The 18,869-nt window shown below is 36.2% G+C and overlaps 4 protein-coding genes and 1 pseudogene across 6 annotated transcripts; 3 read left to right on the top strand and 2 right to left on the bottom strand.

The window, feature by feature from the left end:
• Window positions 1-2,016: 2,016 nt before the first annotated feature.
• On the top strand, window positions 2,017-3,653 carry LOC104773786 (probable pectinesterase 29). The gene is made up of 4 exons (XM_010498438.2): window positions 2,017-2,283; window positions 2,398-2,557; window positions 2,666-2,884; window positions 3,063-3,653. The coding sequence occupies exons 1-4, from the start codon at window positions 2,069-2,071 to the stop codon at window positions 3,471-3,473; spliced, it is 1,005 nt and encodes a 334-aa protein (XP_010496740.1). The 5' UTR covers window positions 2,017-2,068; the 3' UTR covers window positions 3,474-3,653.
• Window positions 3,654-3,900: 247 nt separating this feature from the next.
• LOC104773784 (guanylate kinase 3, chloroplastic-like) lies at window positions 3,901-4,959 on the bottom strand. The gene has a single exon (XM_010498437.2). The coding sequence runs from the start codon at window positions 4,851-4,853 to the stop codon at window positions 4,017-4,019; it is 837 nt and encodes a 278-aa protein (XP_010496739.1). The 5' UTR covers window positions 4,854-4,959; the 3' UTR covers window positions 3,901-4,016.
• A 1,316-nt stretch (window positions 4,960-6,275) lies between these two features.
• LOC104773783 (BTB/POZ and MATH domain-containing protein 1-like) lies at window positions 6,276-8,833 on the top strand. 3 transcript variants are annotated; one of them, XM_010498436.2, is made up of 5 exons: window positions 6,276-7,078; window positions 7,187-7,554; window positions 7,683-7,783; window positions 8,109-8,385; window positions 8,493-8,833. In XM_010498436.2, the coding sequence occupies exons 1-5, from the start codon at window positions 6,663-6,665 to the stop codon at window positions 8,672-8,674; spliced, it is 1,344 nt and encodes a 447-aa protein (XP_010496738.1). In that variant the 5' UTR covers window positions 6,276-6,662; the 3' UTR covers window positions 8,675-8,833. The 3 variants fall into 3 exon arrangements, with proteins under 3 accessions (XP_010496738.1, XP_019098291.1, XP_010496737.1); XM_019242746.1 differs by lacking the exon at window positions 8,493-8,833 and having other exon boundaries at window positions 6,278-7,078; window positions 7,187-7,535; window positions 7,702-7,783; XM_010498435.2 differs by lacking the exon at window positions 7,683-7,783 and having other exon boundaries at window positions 6,280-7,078; window positions 7,187-7,535.
• On the bottom strand, window positions 8,788-12,234 carry LOC104773791 (mitogen-activated protein kinase 16-like). The gene is made up of 12 exons (XM_010498443.2): window positions 12,017-12,234; window positions 11,732-11,891; window positions 11,405-11,623; window positions 11,128-11,215; window positions 10,919-11,046; window positions 10,772-10,831; window positions 10,490-10,639; window positions 10,252-10,407; window positions 9,951-10,162; window positions 9,759-9,863; window positions 9,508-9,680; window positions 8,788-9,423 (listed from the first exon to the last, which is right to left on the bottom strand). Exons 1-12 carry the CDS (start codon window positions 12,232-12,234, stop codon window positions 9,140-9,142), a joined length of 1,953 nt encoding a protein of 650 aa, XP_010496745.1. The 3' UTR covers window positions 8,788-9,139.
• Window positions 12,235-15,635: 3,401 nt separating this feature from the next.
• On the top strand, window positions 15,636-17,093 carry LOC104773790 (annotated as a pseudogene).
• Window positions 17,094-18,869: the final 1,776 nt, after the last annotated feature.

The raw sequence follows: 18,869 nt of genomic DNA, 5'->3' as shown, positions 1-18,869 counted from the left end.
ACACATATTGTCTAGTGTCACAATAATGTTTTCATGGCAAATCAACAATATATCACGTGATAACAAAAATAACTTAAGAACTTCACTGGAAGAGTAAACAATATTGTCAACAATCTTCTGACATTTTATCCTTAAAATAGTTCATTTCATATTCATATCCCATGAAAACATTTTTTATTAAGTTCTAATGTCGAATATAATGTCGACCATTGACCTAATTATAGAGATCATTTAAACATATCGATATCTCACATTAAATGCAAATATACAAAGTTTTATGAACAGTTTTAGTGCTCTGTCGCTACAACGGGTTGTCCATGTGCGTCACCTGTCATAATAGAATTTCCGACCAAGTCAGAAATGCTTAGATGGTGAAATGGTTAAACTTACCAATGAATATTCATTCACTAATCCAAATTACTTATTTTAAAAAAAACCTTATATGTTATTGTCAAATATAAATTTTGTGATGCAACCTTAACTTCGTCTTCTCAAAAAAACATAGTGTACTTTAAATATGTTGTTTCTGCCAATGTTTTGGGTTTAAAACATTTGATAAAATTGATGAAATCTTAAACTTGTTTTATATTTTAATTTTTATCATGTTATAGAATTGTATCTCCAGTTGATAATATGTCTTCTAAGATATGCTACAGAAATCATATGTCATTTTTTGTAACGGCTTACATATATTTTTTTTTATATATTGTGACCATTTATTTTCTTTTTTTAGATGAATTGTTTTTTCAAAATTATTTTTCATAGTTTTCCCAAATAAGTGTAACCCTTACAATATATTCGTTTTAGTTCAAAACTTTTAAGTTGATAATATTTTTCTTTAAACCGAAAATTAATAATAAATCTTTTATGTTTCTTAGAAACTAATGTTTCATTTCAATTTTATTTTATGTTTAGATTTTTATAAATACAATTACTTTCATTCTAAAACTCATTAACCCATTCTAAATTTTGGAATATGATCATTTTTTGGTTAAATTTTGAATAATAACATTGTTACTAAAACAAATTCAGAGTATTATTTTTACTATTTAAATTTTTTTATTTATTATCCTTAATTCATTTTATATAGTTATTATTTTTATTATTACTAAAACAAATTTATATTATTGTTTTTACTATTTTAAAATTTAATTAATTTTATTTAATTCTTTTTTATCTATTTTTACTATTATAATTTTAAGTAATAAATATGCAATGAATAAATATTTAAAATAGTATTTTTTATGCAAAAGATATTTATAATATTGCTTAGGTGGATTGATGTGGAGGAAGGAGAAAAGAGAAAAGTTAACTTAATATATATAGATAATGTAGATGTGAATATATGAATATTGGTATAGTAAAAAAAGTAGGAAACTTATAAAATTTAGTTGTCTTTTCTTTCTTGTTAAAGTATAAACTTTAGATGTCTTTGTTTTTTTTGCCCAAAAAAAAGATGTCTTTGTTTTATTCACCTTTTAGATGTTATGATTTTTTTTTTTTTTTTTGTGTTAGATATGGTGTGTGTATTATTTTTTTACCGTTTAGATGATATGATTCTTTATCAAATTAATTAATATGTGTTATAGCCCGTACAGCTTCCGATTATAAAGCAGAATTACTAACACTATTTCATAGAAATTGTGTTGAATGTTCTTTATATACAGTATTAGTTTTATTTGATTTGTTTCTAAATTGTGTAAACTAATTTGCCGATACAAAGAAAAATTCCACGACCACTAACTTTACAGTTACCACAATCACAAAGAGTCAAAGATTACAACTTCCTTTTTGGTTTTTGACCTCTCTCACATAAGATTACCCAATCTAGAAACAAACCTATACTTTCCGGTTTCATTTAGATTCAACCTTAATTACACAATAAAACCCATACATAATCAAAAGAAAATAAAGAATAAAATCTTCATAAAAATATCTACAAAATGCATTAATGTCACGACCTTTGTTAAATAACCCATTTCCTCCACTACTCTCATTTACCCTATACCTCTCTTATAAACTCTTACGTTTTGATATCATCTGATCGAAATCAGAAGCTATAATAATAATGGGAACTCATCGAATTATCATTGGTCTCGTCGCCCTTTGTTGTTTTTGCCTACCTCATCTCATTGAAGCTAAACCATTCGGAGTGTACCACCAACAAGTGTTCGTGGATCAATCGGGCCATGGAAATTTCACGACCATACAAAAAGCTATTGATTCGGTCCCAAAAGACAATAGTTATTGGTTCTTCATCAACGTTAACGCCGGCCTTTACAGGTCAGTACTGTAGCAACAATTTTAATTGAAGTTACACCATATGTCTTGTAGGGAAGTTACATATGTGAAAAGTGCTTAGTAAATGTTTTATTTCTCTGTCTTGTAAAATAAAAGAGAGAAAATAAAGATACCGTCGGATAAACAGTTCATAGTAATTATCGGAGCTGGGAAAAGGATAACGAGGGTTGAATGGGGCGACCATAACTCGATTGACAAAAGCCCTACCTTTGCTACTGAAGCCAATAACACCGTCGTTAAAAGCATCACTTTCGCCGTACGGTGATTTTTATTTTATTTTGGCATTTTCTTTCTGATGATTCCTTCTTTTTATTTATTATATATAACTGATTTCTTTGTTTATATATATATATATTTTTTATAGAATTCCTACAACTTCCCAAGCAAAGGGAAAGTAAACAAGAACCCTAGAAAGGCCGCCGTGGCAGGGTTTATCGGCGGCGATAAGTCGGCTTTTTACTCGGTAGGGTTTGCTGGAATTCAAGACACCTTGTGGGACTCGGGTGGCCGACACTACTTCCACCGATGCACCATCCAAGGCGCGGTTGATTTCATCTTTGGTAGCGGCCAATCTATCTACCAGGTGAACAGTTACATTCTTCACAAAATGATGATATTGGTTTTATAACTTATAATAAAATAAGAATGTTGTAGATTTGGTTTCCGTAACAGCCCTTGGGTTTTCACATTGTAGAACTCAAATCCTATTTTATCCTGGTCTCTGATTATAATCAAATGGTTTGTGTTTTGGTGGGTTGTAGAGCTGTGTGATACAAGTGCTAGCTGGGCATGTACTAGAGGGACCGGGTTACATAACGTCTCAAGGACGGAACAAGTCCGAGGACACGAATGGATTCGTATTCATCAACTGCCTCGTTTTTGGAACCGGCACGGCCTTCTTGGGCAGACCCTGGCGGAGTTACTCTCGAGTGATATTTTACAACTCGAACCTGACGAATGTGGTTGTTCCTGAAGGATGGAACTCATCAAACTACTGGGAGCACGAAAACCAGCTAACCTTTGCAGAATATGGATGCTTCGGAAGTGGATCAAATACAGAAAAACGTGTGAAGTGGGTTAAGAAGCTGAGTGAATCTAGCGTCCAAAGTTTCGCTGATCTGAGCTTCATTAATCGTGATGAATGGATTCAAGATTTACCCATCCCTGCTTGATCTCTCTTTTGCTTCTTAGTTTCTCTTTTATTTTTTGGATTTCTTATTGATCATCCCCTTTTTAAATTATATGGTTACATTAGCCAAAAAAAATTGTACAAGTGCTTTACCAAACCAATTTCTAGAAATTCTAGACTCCAATACGAAACCATATTATTTTTACTTGCAAGTCATAATGGTTAATAATAGTTGAAACGAGAAGATGATAAGAAGTGAAATGAAGTTCAAGAGAAGAGAGATCATACATACTACATAGGTCGTAGCCAGGAAAAGAGATTATATCATTCAACTCAACAGATATGAGAGAAGAAAGTTATATGAGCAAAGAGCTTTGGTCAATCCTAAGAAACTAGCCAAGTTTACTTCTACCAATAACAAAAGTAAAGAGTCCTGAACTAGTGCGAGTTAGTAAGTGAATCTCTTGGTCTATCAAGAAAGAAACTTTCATAAATTATATGTTCCTCATTCCATTTCCTAGTTTCAATCTTCATTCAAAACTTAGAAGCAAATAAGTTACCTTAAGAAAACAAATTGAGAAACACATCAAATCCTAACAATTCTCTGATGAACCTTAGACTTCTCAGCATCAATAATAGATTCAACACGCTTAACCGAATCATTAAGCTTCCCTTTAGCATTCACAACCACATAATCAAAATCCTTAATATGCCTAATCTCTTCTCTAGCAGTAGCAACTCTAACAAGCAACTCCTCATGACTCTCTGTTCTCCTATCAACCAACCTCTCAACCATCGCAAGCTCACTCTCAGCAACAATGAAAACAAACACAGCAGACCCCCCAAGAATCTTCCTCAACGTCTTAGCTCCTTGAATATCAACTCTCAAAACGATGTCGTACCCTTTACTCATAAACTCCTGAATCTGTTTCTTAGGTATCCCTTTGTAATCTCCGTAAACGAGTGCGTGCTCAAGAAGCTCATCTTTCTCAATCATTGACAAAAACTCATCTTTGGAAACAAACAAGTAATCTTTACCGTCGATTTCTCCGGGTCTCATCGGACGGCTCGTAGCTGTGACGACAAAATGGAGACTTTGACGAACTTGTCGAAGCTTGTTGATGACTGCGTCTTTGCCAACTCCGCTTGCTCCACTTATCACGATGATTAGAGGGTTTGGTTGAGGAGTGATTGGATCGTTGCTGAAGCAAGAACCTAGATGGGATTCGAGTGAACGAAGCAATTCGGGTTTTGTGGATGTTGGAATCGAAGGGGAGTTAGGTGAATCTGACATTTTTAAGGAGGAGGAAGAGAAGAAGAGACGACGGAGAGATTGCGATTTGAAGAAGATGGGTTTGGTTGAAATTGGGAAGGTTGTGTAACGGAAGAGAGAAGATGATGAAGAAGAGAGTTTACGAAACATTTGGTTTGTGAGAGAATTGGTCGGTTGATTTGGTGGTGGTTTGCATTTATCTCTCGGCGTTGACGGTGAACTCTTTTTTCGTCGGTTTGAGTTTGACCCACCCACCCATCTTCTCGATGGTTCGGTTATTAAGAGAAGTGTGCAGATGAACCGAGAACACGGCCCGCGCGAAATAACCGAACGGGATGTACCGAACCGAAACCAAAATAAAACAAGAGGAAGGAACTAAAACCAAACCGAAATTGACTAAAAAACCAATTGAATTTTAAATTTAGGATTCGAAAGTATATGAAACCGACAATTTATAATTGGTTCACGACTATTTTTAATTTTTATAATCTCCTATATAATAAAACGGATGTACACAAATCTTTTTGTAAACTATATAATTTTTATAAATTGGCTATAATATAGGTTATAGATTAAATATAGATTGGTTACAAAAATGTTATCGATTAATTGGTCAATATATATCCCAAAAAATCTTTTGAAAGATACTATTCCAACGATTTATACAATTTCCAAAATAAAATCTTTAGTATTTCATGTATTGTTACAAAATAGATATTGTTAGGTATAAAAAGGAATAAAATATTGGCAATCATACTTAATCGTGATTTTCGAGATCTTATTGTGCAGTTTAAAATAAAAGCTTACCTAAGAACGTGTCATATTAAAACATTTTCACCAAACATGTTCAAAAATTAAAATAAAAACAAACAACAAACATAATCATATCTCATACATAAGATTACAAAATTAACAATATAAAACTTACAAAATAAAAAAAATTTCAAGCTATCATATTTAGCATATGCTTTCATTGTATAATATTTTATCCAATAAAACTTTTAAAAAATATCATATAAATTATATTTTATTCTTAAACTATAATATAAAAAAAAAATTCAATTTGTGCTCTAGCACGGGTCCTAATCTAATTTATGGTATTATCACGGATATAAGTGATTCAATTCATACATAGATTTGTCTGTTTTAACCGCGGTAATAATTCGAACCTAAATATTGTTTTTGAAAAACATCAAGCCTCATGGACAAAGAGAACAACATAACACAGACACAAGTTTCGTTTTACATCTTACCAAGTACCAACCAAAGAGAGGTTTTACAAGGGTGTTGGTTATGTTTTGGTTTGGTTTACAAATAAAAAAAAAAATTCAAATATTGTTCAATTGAGNTTTTTTTTTTTTTTTTTTTTTTTTTTTTTTTTTTTTTTTTTTTTGTTTAAAAAAACAAAGAGTTTTGCAATTTTATTTCGTGCACAATAAGATTTGCACGTAGTTGTCAAAAAAAAAAAAAAGATTTGCACGTAAATAAAATGATATTAGTGATTTAATTTAATAAAATATAAAAGATGTCAATAATTACAATTGGCTACAGCTTCTCTCTCTGGTCTCTCTCCCAAACATTTTTTTTTTGTGTGTTTATAAAAAAAACCCAAAGTATCACTTTCGTTCCTCCTTCATTCTTTCTTTCTCTTTTCCATTTTCGTATCCACCGACGTCATCGATCTATCCCCTCACGCTCCATCTCTAGCAAGAGACTTCCGTCGATTCTATTCTCACACCCCTTCCCTTCTTCTCTCCTTCCGATTCCGTATCCCAATTTCGTTCCTTTTGTGATTTCTCTCAAAACCCCTAAAAAAATTTTGTTCCTTTTTTTTTCGATCGCTCCTGAATCTTGATTCTTCCGAAATTTCAAGACTTTGATTCGATTCCGTGTAAGATTTGTACAAAAGCAAAGATCTTTTTGTTTAGTTTTTGTTTTTTGGGGATCTTTGTATTGTTGATGGGCACAACTAGGGTTTGCGGGGAGGTTTCTTCTAGATCTTCGAAATCGCTTAGCCAGTCTCTCACGGTGTCTACCTCTACCACGGAAACCGTTAATGGCGTCCATGAATTCAAGATCTGTGGCTATTCTCTCGCCAAAGGCGTTGGTGTCGGCAAATACGTCGCTTCCGATACGTTTATGATCGGTGGTTACTCGTGGGCTATCTACTTTTATCCTGATGGGAAGAGTCCTGAGGATAACTCTTCTTACGTTTCTTTGTTCATAGCACTCGCTAGCGAAGGAGCTGATGTCAGGGCTCTCTTTGAGCTCACGCTTGTCGATCAGAGTGGTAATGGGAAGCATAAGGTTCATAGCCATTTTGGTAGAGCTCTCGAAAGCGGTCCTTATACTCTCAAGTATCGTGGAAGCATGTGGTGAGTATCTACCCCTCTCCCTCTCTCTCTATGCATGGAAAGTTTCAAACTTGATATGTTCTGGTTGCTTACAATGTTGGTAATGTGATTGTTTGTTGCTTGGTTTAGGGGATACAAGCGGTTTTTCAGGAGGTCAAGTCTAGAATCGTCGGATTATTTGAAGGAGAATAGTCTCTTGGTTAGGTGCCGTGTGGGTGTAGTGAAGTCAGTTACGGAGGGACCAAGGTGTTACAATATCCCTGTGCCAGTCTCTAACTTGGGGCAACAGTTGGGAAATCTTTTGGAAAGTGGGAAAGGCTGTGATGTTATCTTCCAAGTTGATGAAGAAACATACAACGCACACAAATTGGTTCTTGCAACGCGTTCCCCGGTTTTCAAGGCACAGCTTTTTGGCCCGTTAGGAAACCCAAATACCAAATGCATAACGATAGAAGACATGGAAGCACCCATTTTCAAGGTCATTCCTTTAACTCTCTGTTTGGGATTTACATCTGTTAGAACTAGGAATGTTGTAAGTAGATTAGCTACCGTCAATGGGTCTTATATGGTCTTATAGGAAGAGATAGATTTCTTGGTTCCTTGCCGTTTTTTTTTTCCGGGTGAGTGATGGTGGTGTCATACAGGATTGTCTATTCACGGATGTACCATCCGGGATCTTCTCCTGGGGCGCTACTCCTGTTTTCGAGTTTACTCACCCGGGATAAGGTTCTTTCTTTATGCTTCTTTTCCTAGCTAATACATGGTCATATCTATGTCGTTACGATGTGTAATTTTTTATTTTTGTAGACTTATGTGAGTCAATCAGTCAACTAGATGAATAATATGAATCTTCAGCATATGATAAGAGATTGGCTTGTGAGTTTAGAGTTAATATCTCGTGGGTGTATTTGAGTGTAGAAACTTAATGTTCTGTGATGTAAAATATGAATTTTCTGTCTTGTCTTTCTCACAATAGTTCCTTCAAGTGTTACTCTGGATGTGTAACCTGATACGAACCCTCTTTCCCATGTTTTTATTGTTGTTTGTGCAGGCGTTGCTTCATTTTATCTACTGGGACGAATTGCCTGATTTGCAAGAGTTAATGGGGGCTGATACTACATTGGCTTCTACTCTTGTGGCTCAGCATCTGCTTGCAGCGGCAGATCGTTATGCTCTCGAGCGGCTTAAAGCAATCTGTGAGTTAAAACTCTGTGAAGGGATCGCCATAAACACGGTTGCAACGACTTTGGCCCTAGCGGAGCAGCATCATTGTTTACAACTAAAAGCAGTGTGTCTCAAATTCGTGGCATTGCCAGAGAACCTGAAAGGTAAACACATAAGATCCTTCTTTATGCTGTAAAATCCATCTGACTCAACTGTCTATGCACACATAATAAGAATTGTTTCTGTTTTTTCCCTTTTGTTTTTCTATCAGCCGTGATGCATACAGATGGGTTTGATTATCTGAAAAAGAGTTGTCCATCTTTACTAACTGAGCTATTGGAGTATGTTGCAAGGCTAAGTGAACACTCTGTTATAGCTTCTGGGCATCGGAAAGAAATATTTGCTGATGGTTGTGATGCTAATGGAAGACGAGTGAAGCCTCGGTTGCACTAAACGGAAGAGATTGAAGAAAGATCTGTGCATTGTATAATCTCTCTATTAAGGATAATATGGCTGATCTAATCCGATCCAGCAAGTACTTTGAATTTTTTCAATGTTTTCTCATAAATCAAAGATCCAATGAAATTTGGGGATTAATCTCTGTGTTTATCAGAGTATTAGGTTAGGTGAAACAGATATGAGTTCAGGGGATATAAGAATTGTAGGCAGTATAATTGTTACAACATCGATAAACAAAGGTTGTCTTAAGAACACAAAAGGTATGAAGACAAATTACATGACACGATCTATAAGAAGACTCTTCTTTATCTTCTCACCCTTTCTTTCTATCATCTCGCTCTTAAGCCATGTCTTACTCTCTTCAAGTTTCGCTCTCTTGATAATGCGATGGATGATTCAAAGGGCCTTCTCCCCTAAGCCGTGAAGTAGTAAAGCTTCAACGAGACCAAAACATAATGTCTAGTACCAGCGACTCATTGCAGTATCTTGTGCTGCAGCCACTTTCTGTGGTATATACTGAGCGTTTGGTTTCAATCTGCTTGGACCTTCGGCGGCGGCACAATCTTCATCTGCTCTGTTACTTTTGCAAGGTTGAGTCCTCTTTGGGTATTGCGACGCGGCAGCTGGATTTCTGACCATCCTACGCTGTTGTTGTTCAAGAGCTTCAACGCCTGTGGCTGCGCCGCAGTTGTTATAGCGTAAGACTGATCCAACTACTTTTCCAGGTCTAGCTACTGCAGCACCTGTTTCCATAACAACCAGATAAAATGTTTAGGAAAACAGAGTTGTTCTGCATCAAAACATTATATACAGACAGAGTGACAGACCTTGAACCGTTTGAGGGACGTTAATAGGAACTCTCGACATTGGCATCTGAGCATTCCTGTCTGCACCTCGAGGTCTCTCGTCTCTGATGCTACACTTGGAAAGTCCATCAGTGACTTCAACTGAATTCTGTTGTGCCATCGGATGATTGTTATCAGAGTACAATACGCAAGCCCTGCAAGAAAAAGCGACTTCATTGTTCTGTTTCGAAAGAATCCCAAATTATCAAATTTTTAAGGGAAGTAAAGCATACCTTGGTAATGATGCATGCTGCTGCCTCTCGGGGGGATTATGAGAAGTACCATTCTTGTAATGTTCCTCGAGGTAAGCAAACTGTTTCTTGAAATGTTCCACCGCACTGCGGAATGAATAACAACATAACTCAAAAGGTCATGGATGAGTACACAAGAGTATAGTTATGAAGCAGGTAAGCTCAGGACTATACCTCGGGTACATAAAGTTAGTTGGCTCTGATCCATCCAAGTATTCTTTCAGCATCTTTGGATGGTACTCCAGAGACTCTCTGTATATAAGCTCTCGCACGTCTTCTTTAGTAATTCTCCGCCTTTCAAACTCAAATTCCAACTTTGTGACAGGTTGAGCAGAGGGCTCTCTTTCAACCTTAGCCAAACCCTTGAAGTACACATCCGCAAGCGCCTGAGGTAACACAAAACCATCATTTTAGTTGACTACAACCAAAGTTATTACATCATAAGGAGTGTAATGAACGAAAATGTGTGAACCACCTCTTCAGCTGTAGGCCGGTCCTTGGGTTCAAAAGCCAACATCCTTTCGAGAAGACGAAGAGCGAGAGGATCAGCATGTGGGAACTTATGCGAAAAAGGTATAGGCTTCTTCTTCCTCATGCTGCTTAAGTATCTTCTAGCTTTCTCGTTCCTCACCTGTCACATTCAAGTGGCAAACAATTCAGCCAAGAAAAGAAACAATGCAACTGTGTTAAGCATTGTGGAAAAAGACACTGACCCTTCCAATGGCTTCGGCAGATGGAGTTCCCAACATATCAGTCATCAGATCCAATTGATGGACCACATTTTTCCCGGGGAAAAGAGGTTTCCCTGTTAAGATCTCTGCAAAAATGCACCCGATGCTCCATATATCTATCGCCGGTGTATACTGAACATAAGCAAATATTAAAAGACAAAACATTACTACCAGGTTAAGTTACAATGAAAGCTCTAGTGACAACTATTTTCATAAACACATTTGAAACATTCGATGAAAGAATATATGCAAACTCATGGTCACCTTTGAGAAAAAGGATCCACACAGTTCTGGTGCCCGGTACCATCGAGTAGCTACGTAGTCCTGCATTCACAAAGCCAGAGAACAAAGATTGGTTTCATACCAGAGAAAATGATCTTGTAAAAGAGTAGGGAGTTAACTACTACTCACAGTCCAGAATATGGCAGTTGGTGTATCATTGAACGCCACTCTTGCAAGTCCAAAATCACAGATCTTGAGTTTGCAATCAGCATTGGCCAATATGTTTTTCGGTTTTAGATCCCGATGAAAGACATTAGCTGAAAGAAAAAGTATCTTCAGAAAGATGATGATCCAAAACTTATACTATATAATGTGTGAAATTTTTTTGCAAGCTTAACCTGTGTGTATATACTTGAGGCCACGAAGAAGCTGATAGAGGAAAAACTGGTAATGCTCAGGAGTCAAATCATCATTAGCCTTAATAACCTGGTAATGCTCAGGATAAAATAGGATTTGAATTCTACAATGTGAAAACCGAAGGGCTGTTACGGAAATCAGTGTTTGGTTCGGGTTATTTAGTTTTAGGCATTTTTGAAAAATGGTTACCAAACTTATATGATGTTATTATAAGTTATAAAACCAATAAATCATTTTGTGAAGAATGTAACGGTTCACCTGGTAAATAGATTGGCCGCTACCAAAGATGAAATCAACCGCGCCTTGGATGGTGCATCGGTGGAAGTAGTGTCGGCCACCCGAGTCCCACAAGGTGTCTTGAATTCCAGCAAACCCTACCGAGTAAAAAGCCGACTTATCGCCGCCGATAAACCCTGCCACGGCCGCAACTCTAGGGTTATTGTTTATTTTCCCTTTGCTTGGTAAGTTGTAGGAATTCTATAAAAAAATATATACAGTATAAACAAAGAAATCAGTTATATATAATAAATAAAAAGAAGGAATCATCAGAAAGAAAATGCCAAAATAATATAAAAATCACCGTACGACGAAAGTGATGCTTTTAACGACGGTGTGATTGGCCTCAGTAGCAAAGGTAGGGCTTTTTTCAATCGAGTTATGGTCGTTCCATTCAACCCTCGTTATCCTTTCCCCAGCTCCGATAATTACTATGAACTGTTTATCCCACGGTATCTTTATTTTCTCTCTTTTATTTTACAAGACAGAGAAAAAAACATTACTAAGCACTTTTCACATATGCAACTTCCCTACAAGACATATGTCACATATGATATGTGTAACTTCAATTAACAATGTTGCTACAGTACTGACCTGTAAAGGCCGGCGTTAACGTTGATGAAGAACCACTGACTATTATTTGTTGGGACCGAATCAATAGCTTTTTGTATGGTCGTGAAATTTCCATGGCCCGATTGATCCACGAACACTTGTTGTTGGTATACTCCGAATGGTTGTTTAGCTTCAATGAGATGAGGTAGGCAAAAACAACAAAGGGTGACGAGACCAATGATAATTCGATGAGTTCCCATTATTACAGCTTCTGATTTTTATGAGATGATATCAAAACGTAAGAGTTTATAGAAGAGGTAGAGGGTAAATGAGAGTAGTTGAGGAAATGGATTATTTTAACAAGGTCGTGAGGTTTTCCTAGATATTTTGATGAAGTTTATATACTTTATTTTCTTTTGATTATATGTATGGGTTTTGATTGTGTAATTAAAGTAGAATCTAAACAAAAATGGAATACTTAGGTTTCTTTCTAGATTTGGTAATCCAAATCTCGGGTTTATGTGACAGAGCTCAGAAACCAAAAAGGAAGTTGTAATCTTTGTGGTAGTCCTAACTATAATAAGGTTTTTACAAACTTAGTAATTCATATTATCGCAATATGTGTCAATTTTAACGATTAGAGATTTTGCCATGTGTTATACAAAAAAAGTTAAAAAGAGTTATAAAAAATTAAAAATTTTAAAATTTTTTAATAAATATAAAAATATAGTTCTTATCTTATTATATAAAAAGATAATACTAATTCTAATTTTAAATTACTAGTATATATATATACCACACATTAATTAGAATATAACTAAGGAATTGGTAAGTGATTGGAATATATACATATTTATCTCATATTTAATAAAATATTAAAATATGTATAAAAATTAATTATCAAATTTCAAAATTTTCTTAAAGAACATATGCATTAATTACCAAATTATATATTATTAATATTAATTATTTTGCCTCAAATATATTTTATAAATAACAAGGGTGATACTATTAAAACAAAATATGAAAAGTTGTTTGCTAGTCATGTTAACTTAAGCAGGACGGATGAGGACATATTATATACTTCTGCGGTTTCGAAGGATGATTTTTTGCAGATAGAATTGTTTGGCTCGTTACAATACAGAAACGACCGCACCCGGATTCCCAATCCTCACACAGGATCCACGGGAAACGATCTCATCAGAACCTCATAATTCCGACAAGATAACCAGCGTAGAAATCGCTCCTTACAAAAACTCCCACAAATACACCAAACCCCACCTCATCTAGTTACTGAGTCGCACAACCAACCACCCCTAGCGACCGAGTAACAAGAAAGGTGTCCAATGTTGGTTCGAGAAGGCTACTTCGATATGTTGGATCCAGAAATCACGATCCAAACCTCCCTTCAAGCTCCTTCTCGCCGCAAAACCCTAATCTTTCACAGCCATCTATATCCTAATCGATTAAACATCAAACAACACGATTTACCTGAATAACAGCCATAGAAAAGCCTCCCTGACTCTCCTAATCCACCACCAAGTAATCACATCTTTCCCCACACACATATAGATGATGGATCTCCTTCTCCTTCTCCTAACCCTCCTCAAGGTTCCCTTTGCTTTTAGGATTAAACTCATCACCTCCCTCTCTCTTTCTCTTTCTCTCTTAGAAGTGACAAACACCACCCTCCTCTAGAAAATAGGCTGCTCGTGGCTTTTAAAACGAGATTTAGCGAGCGATTTCAAAACAAACCGAATAACCACCAATTAATGGTATCGACTGACACCCCTCTTGGTGTCGACTGACACCCCTCTTGGTGTCGATCGACACATACCCTAACTTGAGTTCGGGATGTTACAATTATCCCCTTCTAACAAAAGATTCGTCCTCGAATCTGGACACACTGCCATTCATCCGCAAAAATCCTCCAACCACTGTCGCAACAGTTTGCATCATCTAACCATCCAGTCTACTACAACCAAGATACCACTGGCCCAAACCACCCTGACCCAACTGATCAAAGAATTTGAACTTCTAAAACATCACATGATAAATATGAAAAAGAGGAAAAAATAAATAAGAGAATCGTTAATGGTTTCTTTTAAGTTTAAATGAAAATCGTTTTCTCCTTCATATAAAAGACCTACTCCAGCTAAAGCATGAGTTACTCCAGATTACAAAGTTAAGATAAATTTTACATGAGTTTCACAATCCTATACATTCTATTTCATGGACATCAAAATCGATAGTGGGTTAAAAAGACAAGATAGCCCAACTAAAGAAGATTGAATATGAAACAGAGTCCATTAAGATGAAGTGATGAAATCAAAAAGGTGTGCACTACAAATTAAAGAGGAATTGAAACAAAAAGGTGTGCACTACAAAGTGAGCGTGAAGGAAGTTTCATTTCATATATACCAAATTTTGATACACAGCACAGGTATAAAAGAAGAATTCAACAACGAAATTTTACACATGCTTTATATATTTATATATATATAACAATTGTACAGACATTAACTGTGATTAAAATTAATCTCATCTTCATTCTCTCTCTGCTCTTTCTCCATAGGAACGGTATGACAACACACCCAATTAATGGCTCTCCACTGGACACAAGTTTGAGGGAGTGAAAAGAACAGAAGAAGAACACTCCAACCTAGACAGGTTTTGATGTCCATCAAAAATCGATAGTGGGCCAAAAGACAGGATATCCCAACTACAGAACAGAGTCCATTAAGATGACCAAATCATGTGCCACCAACACTCTGCAACAAATTAAAGAGGAATTCAAGCAAAGAGGTGTGCACACCACAAAGTGAGCGTCAAGGAAGTTTCATATATTACCAAATTATGATACATAGCACAGGTATAATAAATAAGAACTCAACAACCTATGTTTGAAAAGAAAAATAATTTGACCTTCGGTTATAATACCCCAACACGTGAACGAGTGTTTACTAATAACAACACTCTACACTTTAGGAGAGCTCATTTTGCATAGAATATATACCAATCAATGCTAAATGTTACTTAAACTGGCCTATTCATTAAGATACACCCACTCATCTTCTTCATTTATTTTCATATGTCATTAAATTGTTATGGCATTTGCATAATACAACTTCCATTCTTCGTAAGAATGAATACACGTAATTTCAACTCTAAGACTAGGTGAATAAAAACAAATATCTCAATGCAAATCTCAAACATTAATAAAGAATACCATTATTATACAATTAACAAAAATTAGAACCCATTAAGTTTTACACTAACACAATATTAATCATCTCTACTTTTGTGTGTTTACATTAAACTAACTTATTAGATACACCGACTCGTTTTTCCATCATTTCTTTCAAATGTCATTAAATTGTTGGCTCTAAATGGATGCACAAAATTGAAAAAATGGGTTGAACAAAATTGGGTTGAATAATATTCAACTCATTCATCTCCAAAATAGTGGTTGAACAAGTTGAAAGTTTTTGCTGTAGAATTAGTTTATTTTTTCAACTTTTTTGGTTGAACGGACTGAATAGTTTTTTTCAACCTCTTAACTTTTACAATGCAAATTGTGAAAATTAGTTGAATAATTTTTTTCAACCTGTTCAATTTCTTCAACCGTGCAACCATTTGCACCCGTTTTCATGTGCTACATATGCAGAAGAATTCCATTTTTTCTACAAGTGAGCGTAATTCAACTCTAGGGAAAAAAATATCTCAACGCAAATCTTAAACATTAAGAATACCATTAATTTTTTCTTTAAAAAAAAAAAAGAAAAAACTTGTGAAAGCTCCACATGCAAGTCCGTCCCTGGTATGGCTGCGACGGTAGATCCTGTCTTTACAAGCAACCAACCCCTCTCGTAACCGACCGTGTCGTCCAAGACATAGTCTCCATCTCCACCACGGACGGCAGCAGATTCCTCTCCCCAGTCTCAGTAGCCCGCGTCACATTCTCCTGCGCCGGCGACAAAAACCTCCAAGGCCTTCCTCCTCCGGTCGTCGGAGTTTTGGCTCTTTCTCTCGGATCTTCGTCGTTCCCGAGACAGGTGACGTCAGCGATTGGCATCAGCTCTTACTTCTCTCTCTGCTTGCCTTCTTCCGGCACCGGCACCGGTCATTTCTATATCGCCACCCCTAACTACCTCATCCCGCCATTCAATGGTAGCGATAGTCCGAGGATTATGACGGACTTAAAATTCGTAAACTCTGAATATCTGCCCTACGTTACATCAATCTATGTTGGCGGAGTCCTTTTATCGTTGAGCCCTAATTTGCTTGAGGGTGGAGCCAAGCTAAGCACGGTGGTTCCTTACACCGTACTCCACACCAATATATACAATGCTCATGCTCAGTCTTTTACAGTGAAAGCCAAGGTATTCAAAACTCCGCCAACATATAAGTCGTAAACTCCGATATATATAAGTGTAAAGATCTCAAATTTTGATAGTGGAGTTCGATTTCAAAGATAACAGCCACGTGAAGATTTCATATATATTAGTGTGTACAAATTATAAAGTAAAGTCTTTTCCTGCACGAAATCTCATGTTTTGATATTCGAAGTTTTTTTTGTTTCAAACATGAAAAATGTTTAGATTGGTGTTACTTTAAATTACAAAGGAGATGTTTTGTTTTGTTTTGTCTAGAGGAAAACTAAATAATTAATTTTTGTATTTGGGGTTTAACTTTTACACAGACAATGGGAATATCTAAGGTTCAAGCCATTGCGCCATTTAAAGACTGCTTCGATGCACGCGCTGTAGGGATGGATCCGACGGGGTTGAGCGTGCCTGTGATAGAAATTGGGGTGCCAGCGGTGGTAACGGATGCGAAGTGGACTTTTTACGGTGCGAATACGGTGGTTAAAGTGACGGAGACGGTGATGTGTTTGGCGTTCCTCGACGGTGGAAAGAATCCCAAGGATTTGATGGTGGTTGGGACACATCAGCTTCAAGATTATATGCTCGAGTTCGACTTTAGCAGATATACTCTCGCTTTTGGTGTGTCACTCTTGCTCCGTAACACCAGCTGCTCTACGTGGCCTTCCCAAAAATAAAATTAATCACACACATGACAATATGATAATATGATATGATTGTCTTTAACTATTCAGTTATTAGGTTACATTGTGTTTTTCCCCCTTGGATGTTGTATCATGTATGATACGTTTTCTATGACTTATATGTGAACCGAAATTTAAATAAATTATCATCCGTTTCTCTTAAGTATCCGGCTTTTTTTTAATATCATTCTAGTTTAACATTCCTCACTAAACATTGATATTGACAAAAAAATAGTTTTCCTCTTTTTTTTTATATACGATATAAATGATGGTTGAAGATTTTTTTACGAAAGAATTACTCAAATGTTATCCAAAAGTTGGTTTATTACTCAAATCTATAAATTTTTTGAAAATTACTAGAATGTTTAGTGCCCTGGGTGTAATTACAATTTACCCCTTGGGTTTTGTTTTCCGAATTTGAGTAAAAAAAAAAAAAATACACATCAACAAATTAAAATACACATCAGATATGAATTAACACGTCATTAAGCAGTTTTTTTAAGATCCACAGTTTTGTTTTCTCTCGTTTATATCAAAGAGAGGGAAAGTGAATAGTTTTAACTATTCACAAACCGCGAGAAAAAAAAATTATCGAAACTCTCGTCTCTCGTCGCCGGCGATACTGTCATTGTCCACTCTCTTGCCGTCAATCTCCCGCCGTCATCTCTCGCCGTCATCTCTCACTGTCATCTCTCACCGTCTTTCTTCGTCGTCGCACTCTGTTTCTTCAATTGGCTCTCTCTCTCTCTTCGTCTTCTTCGTCTTCTTCGTCTTCGTCTATCCGGTATGTGTCGACTGTTTAGTTTCGAGTTTTCCGGCTGAATGTGGGTTTTTTCGATGATTTACCGCTGATTGTCGCCGTTGTTAATGACGGCTGATTTGTTAGATCTATTCGATTCGATGGCTGATTTACTTTTTGTTTTATGTTGCGGCTCAGTTATTTTAGGGTTTATGGCTGATTTGTTAGATTTATTCGATTCGATGGCTGATTTACTGTTTGTTTTATTTTGCTGACGGATGAGTTGTGACTGAGATATTTTGTGCTTTAGATCTGAGTTATGTGTTTGTGGCTGAGTTATGTTATGCTTTGTGTATGAGTTTGTTTTATGTTATGGCTGATTCATTTTATGATTTACTTATGAACTATAACAGATGTCGATGGTGATTATTTCTTCTGAAGAACAAGCAAGGGATTACCCCCCAAGACTATACGCTAAAATAGAGTCTAGAGATATAAACACAAATTTCAGGATGAAAGAATTCCCTCAGATTAGGGAATCAATAGGACTGGATGCGTGGGAAGAAACGAAGAAAGTACCTATTGGAATAATCTCTAAGCTAGTTGATAGCCAATTCGTCTGGTCTGGTAAGGTTGTTCATTTCCTACTATGTAACCAGTTAAGGGTACATAAGAAGGAGCTTTGGTTTGTGGTCGGCGGTCAACCTATCAGGTTTGGGTTGAATGAGTTTCATTTTCTGACGGGGTTAAACATAGACCCAATGCCTACTGAACGGTTTGAACTTGAAGAGGAACACAAAGATTTCTTCAGACTTTTGAAAGTGCCTGGTGGGGCAGGTCCAACGCTACTTGAACTCAGGGAAGCATTAAGAGTGTGCCGGGGATGGGTTAACCTTGATCATCGTAAATGGTTGGGGCTGTTGCTTCTTCAACACATTGGACTTTATGGTTTGCATCATAACTCTAGAATTCCATATGAAAGTGCCAAAAGAGTTTTTGATGATGAAGCAATGAAGACGTATCCGTGGGGTCGGTCAGCCCTTGAAGCTCTTGTTGATTCCATAAAGATGTTGAACCCTACGGGAAAG

This window comes from Camelina sativa, unplaced genomic scaffold (genome assembly GCF_000633955.1).
Source record: "Camelina sativa cultivar DH55 unplaced genomic scaffold, Cs unpScaffold00641, whole genome shotgun sequence".
In the NCBI taxonomy this organism is placed as follows: Eukaryota; Viridiplantae; Streptophyta; class Magnoliopsida; order Brassicales; family Brassicaceae; genus Camelina; species Camelina sativa.
This window is presented reverse-complemented; position numbering and strand designations above follow the sequence as displayed.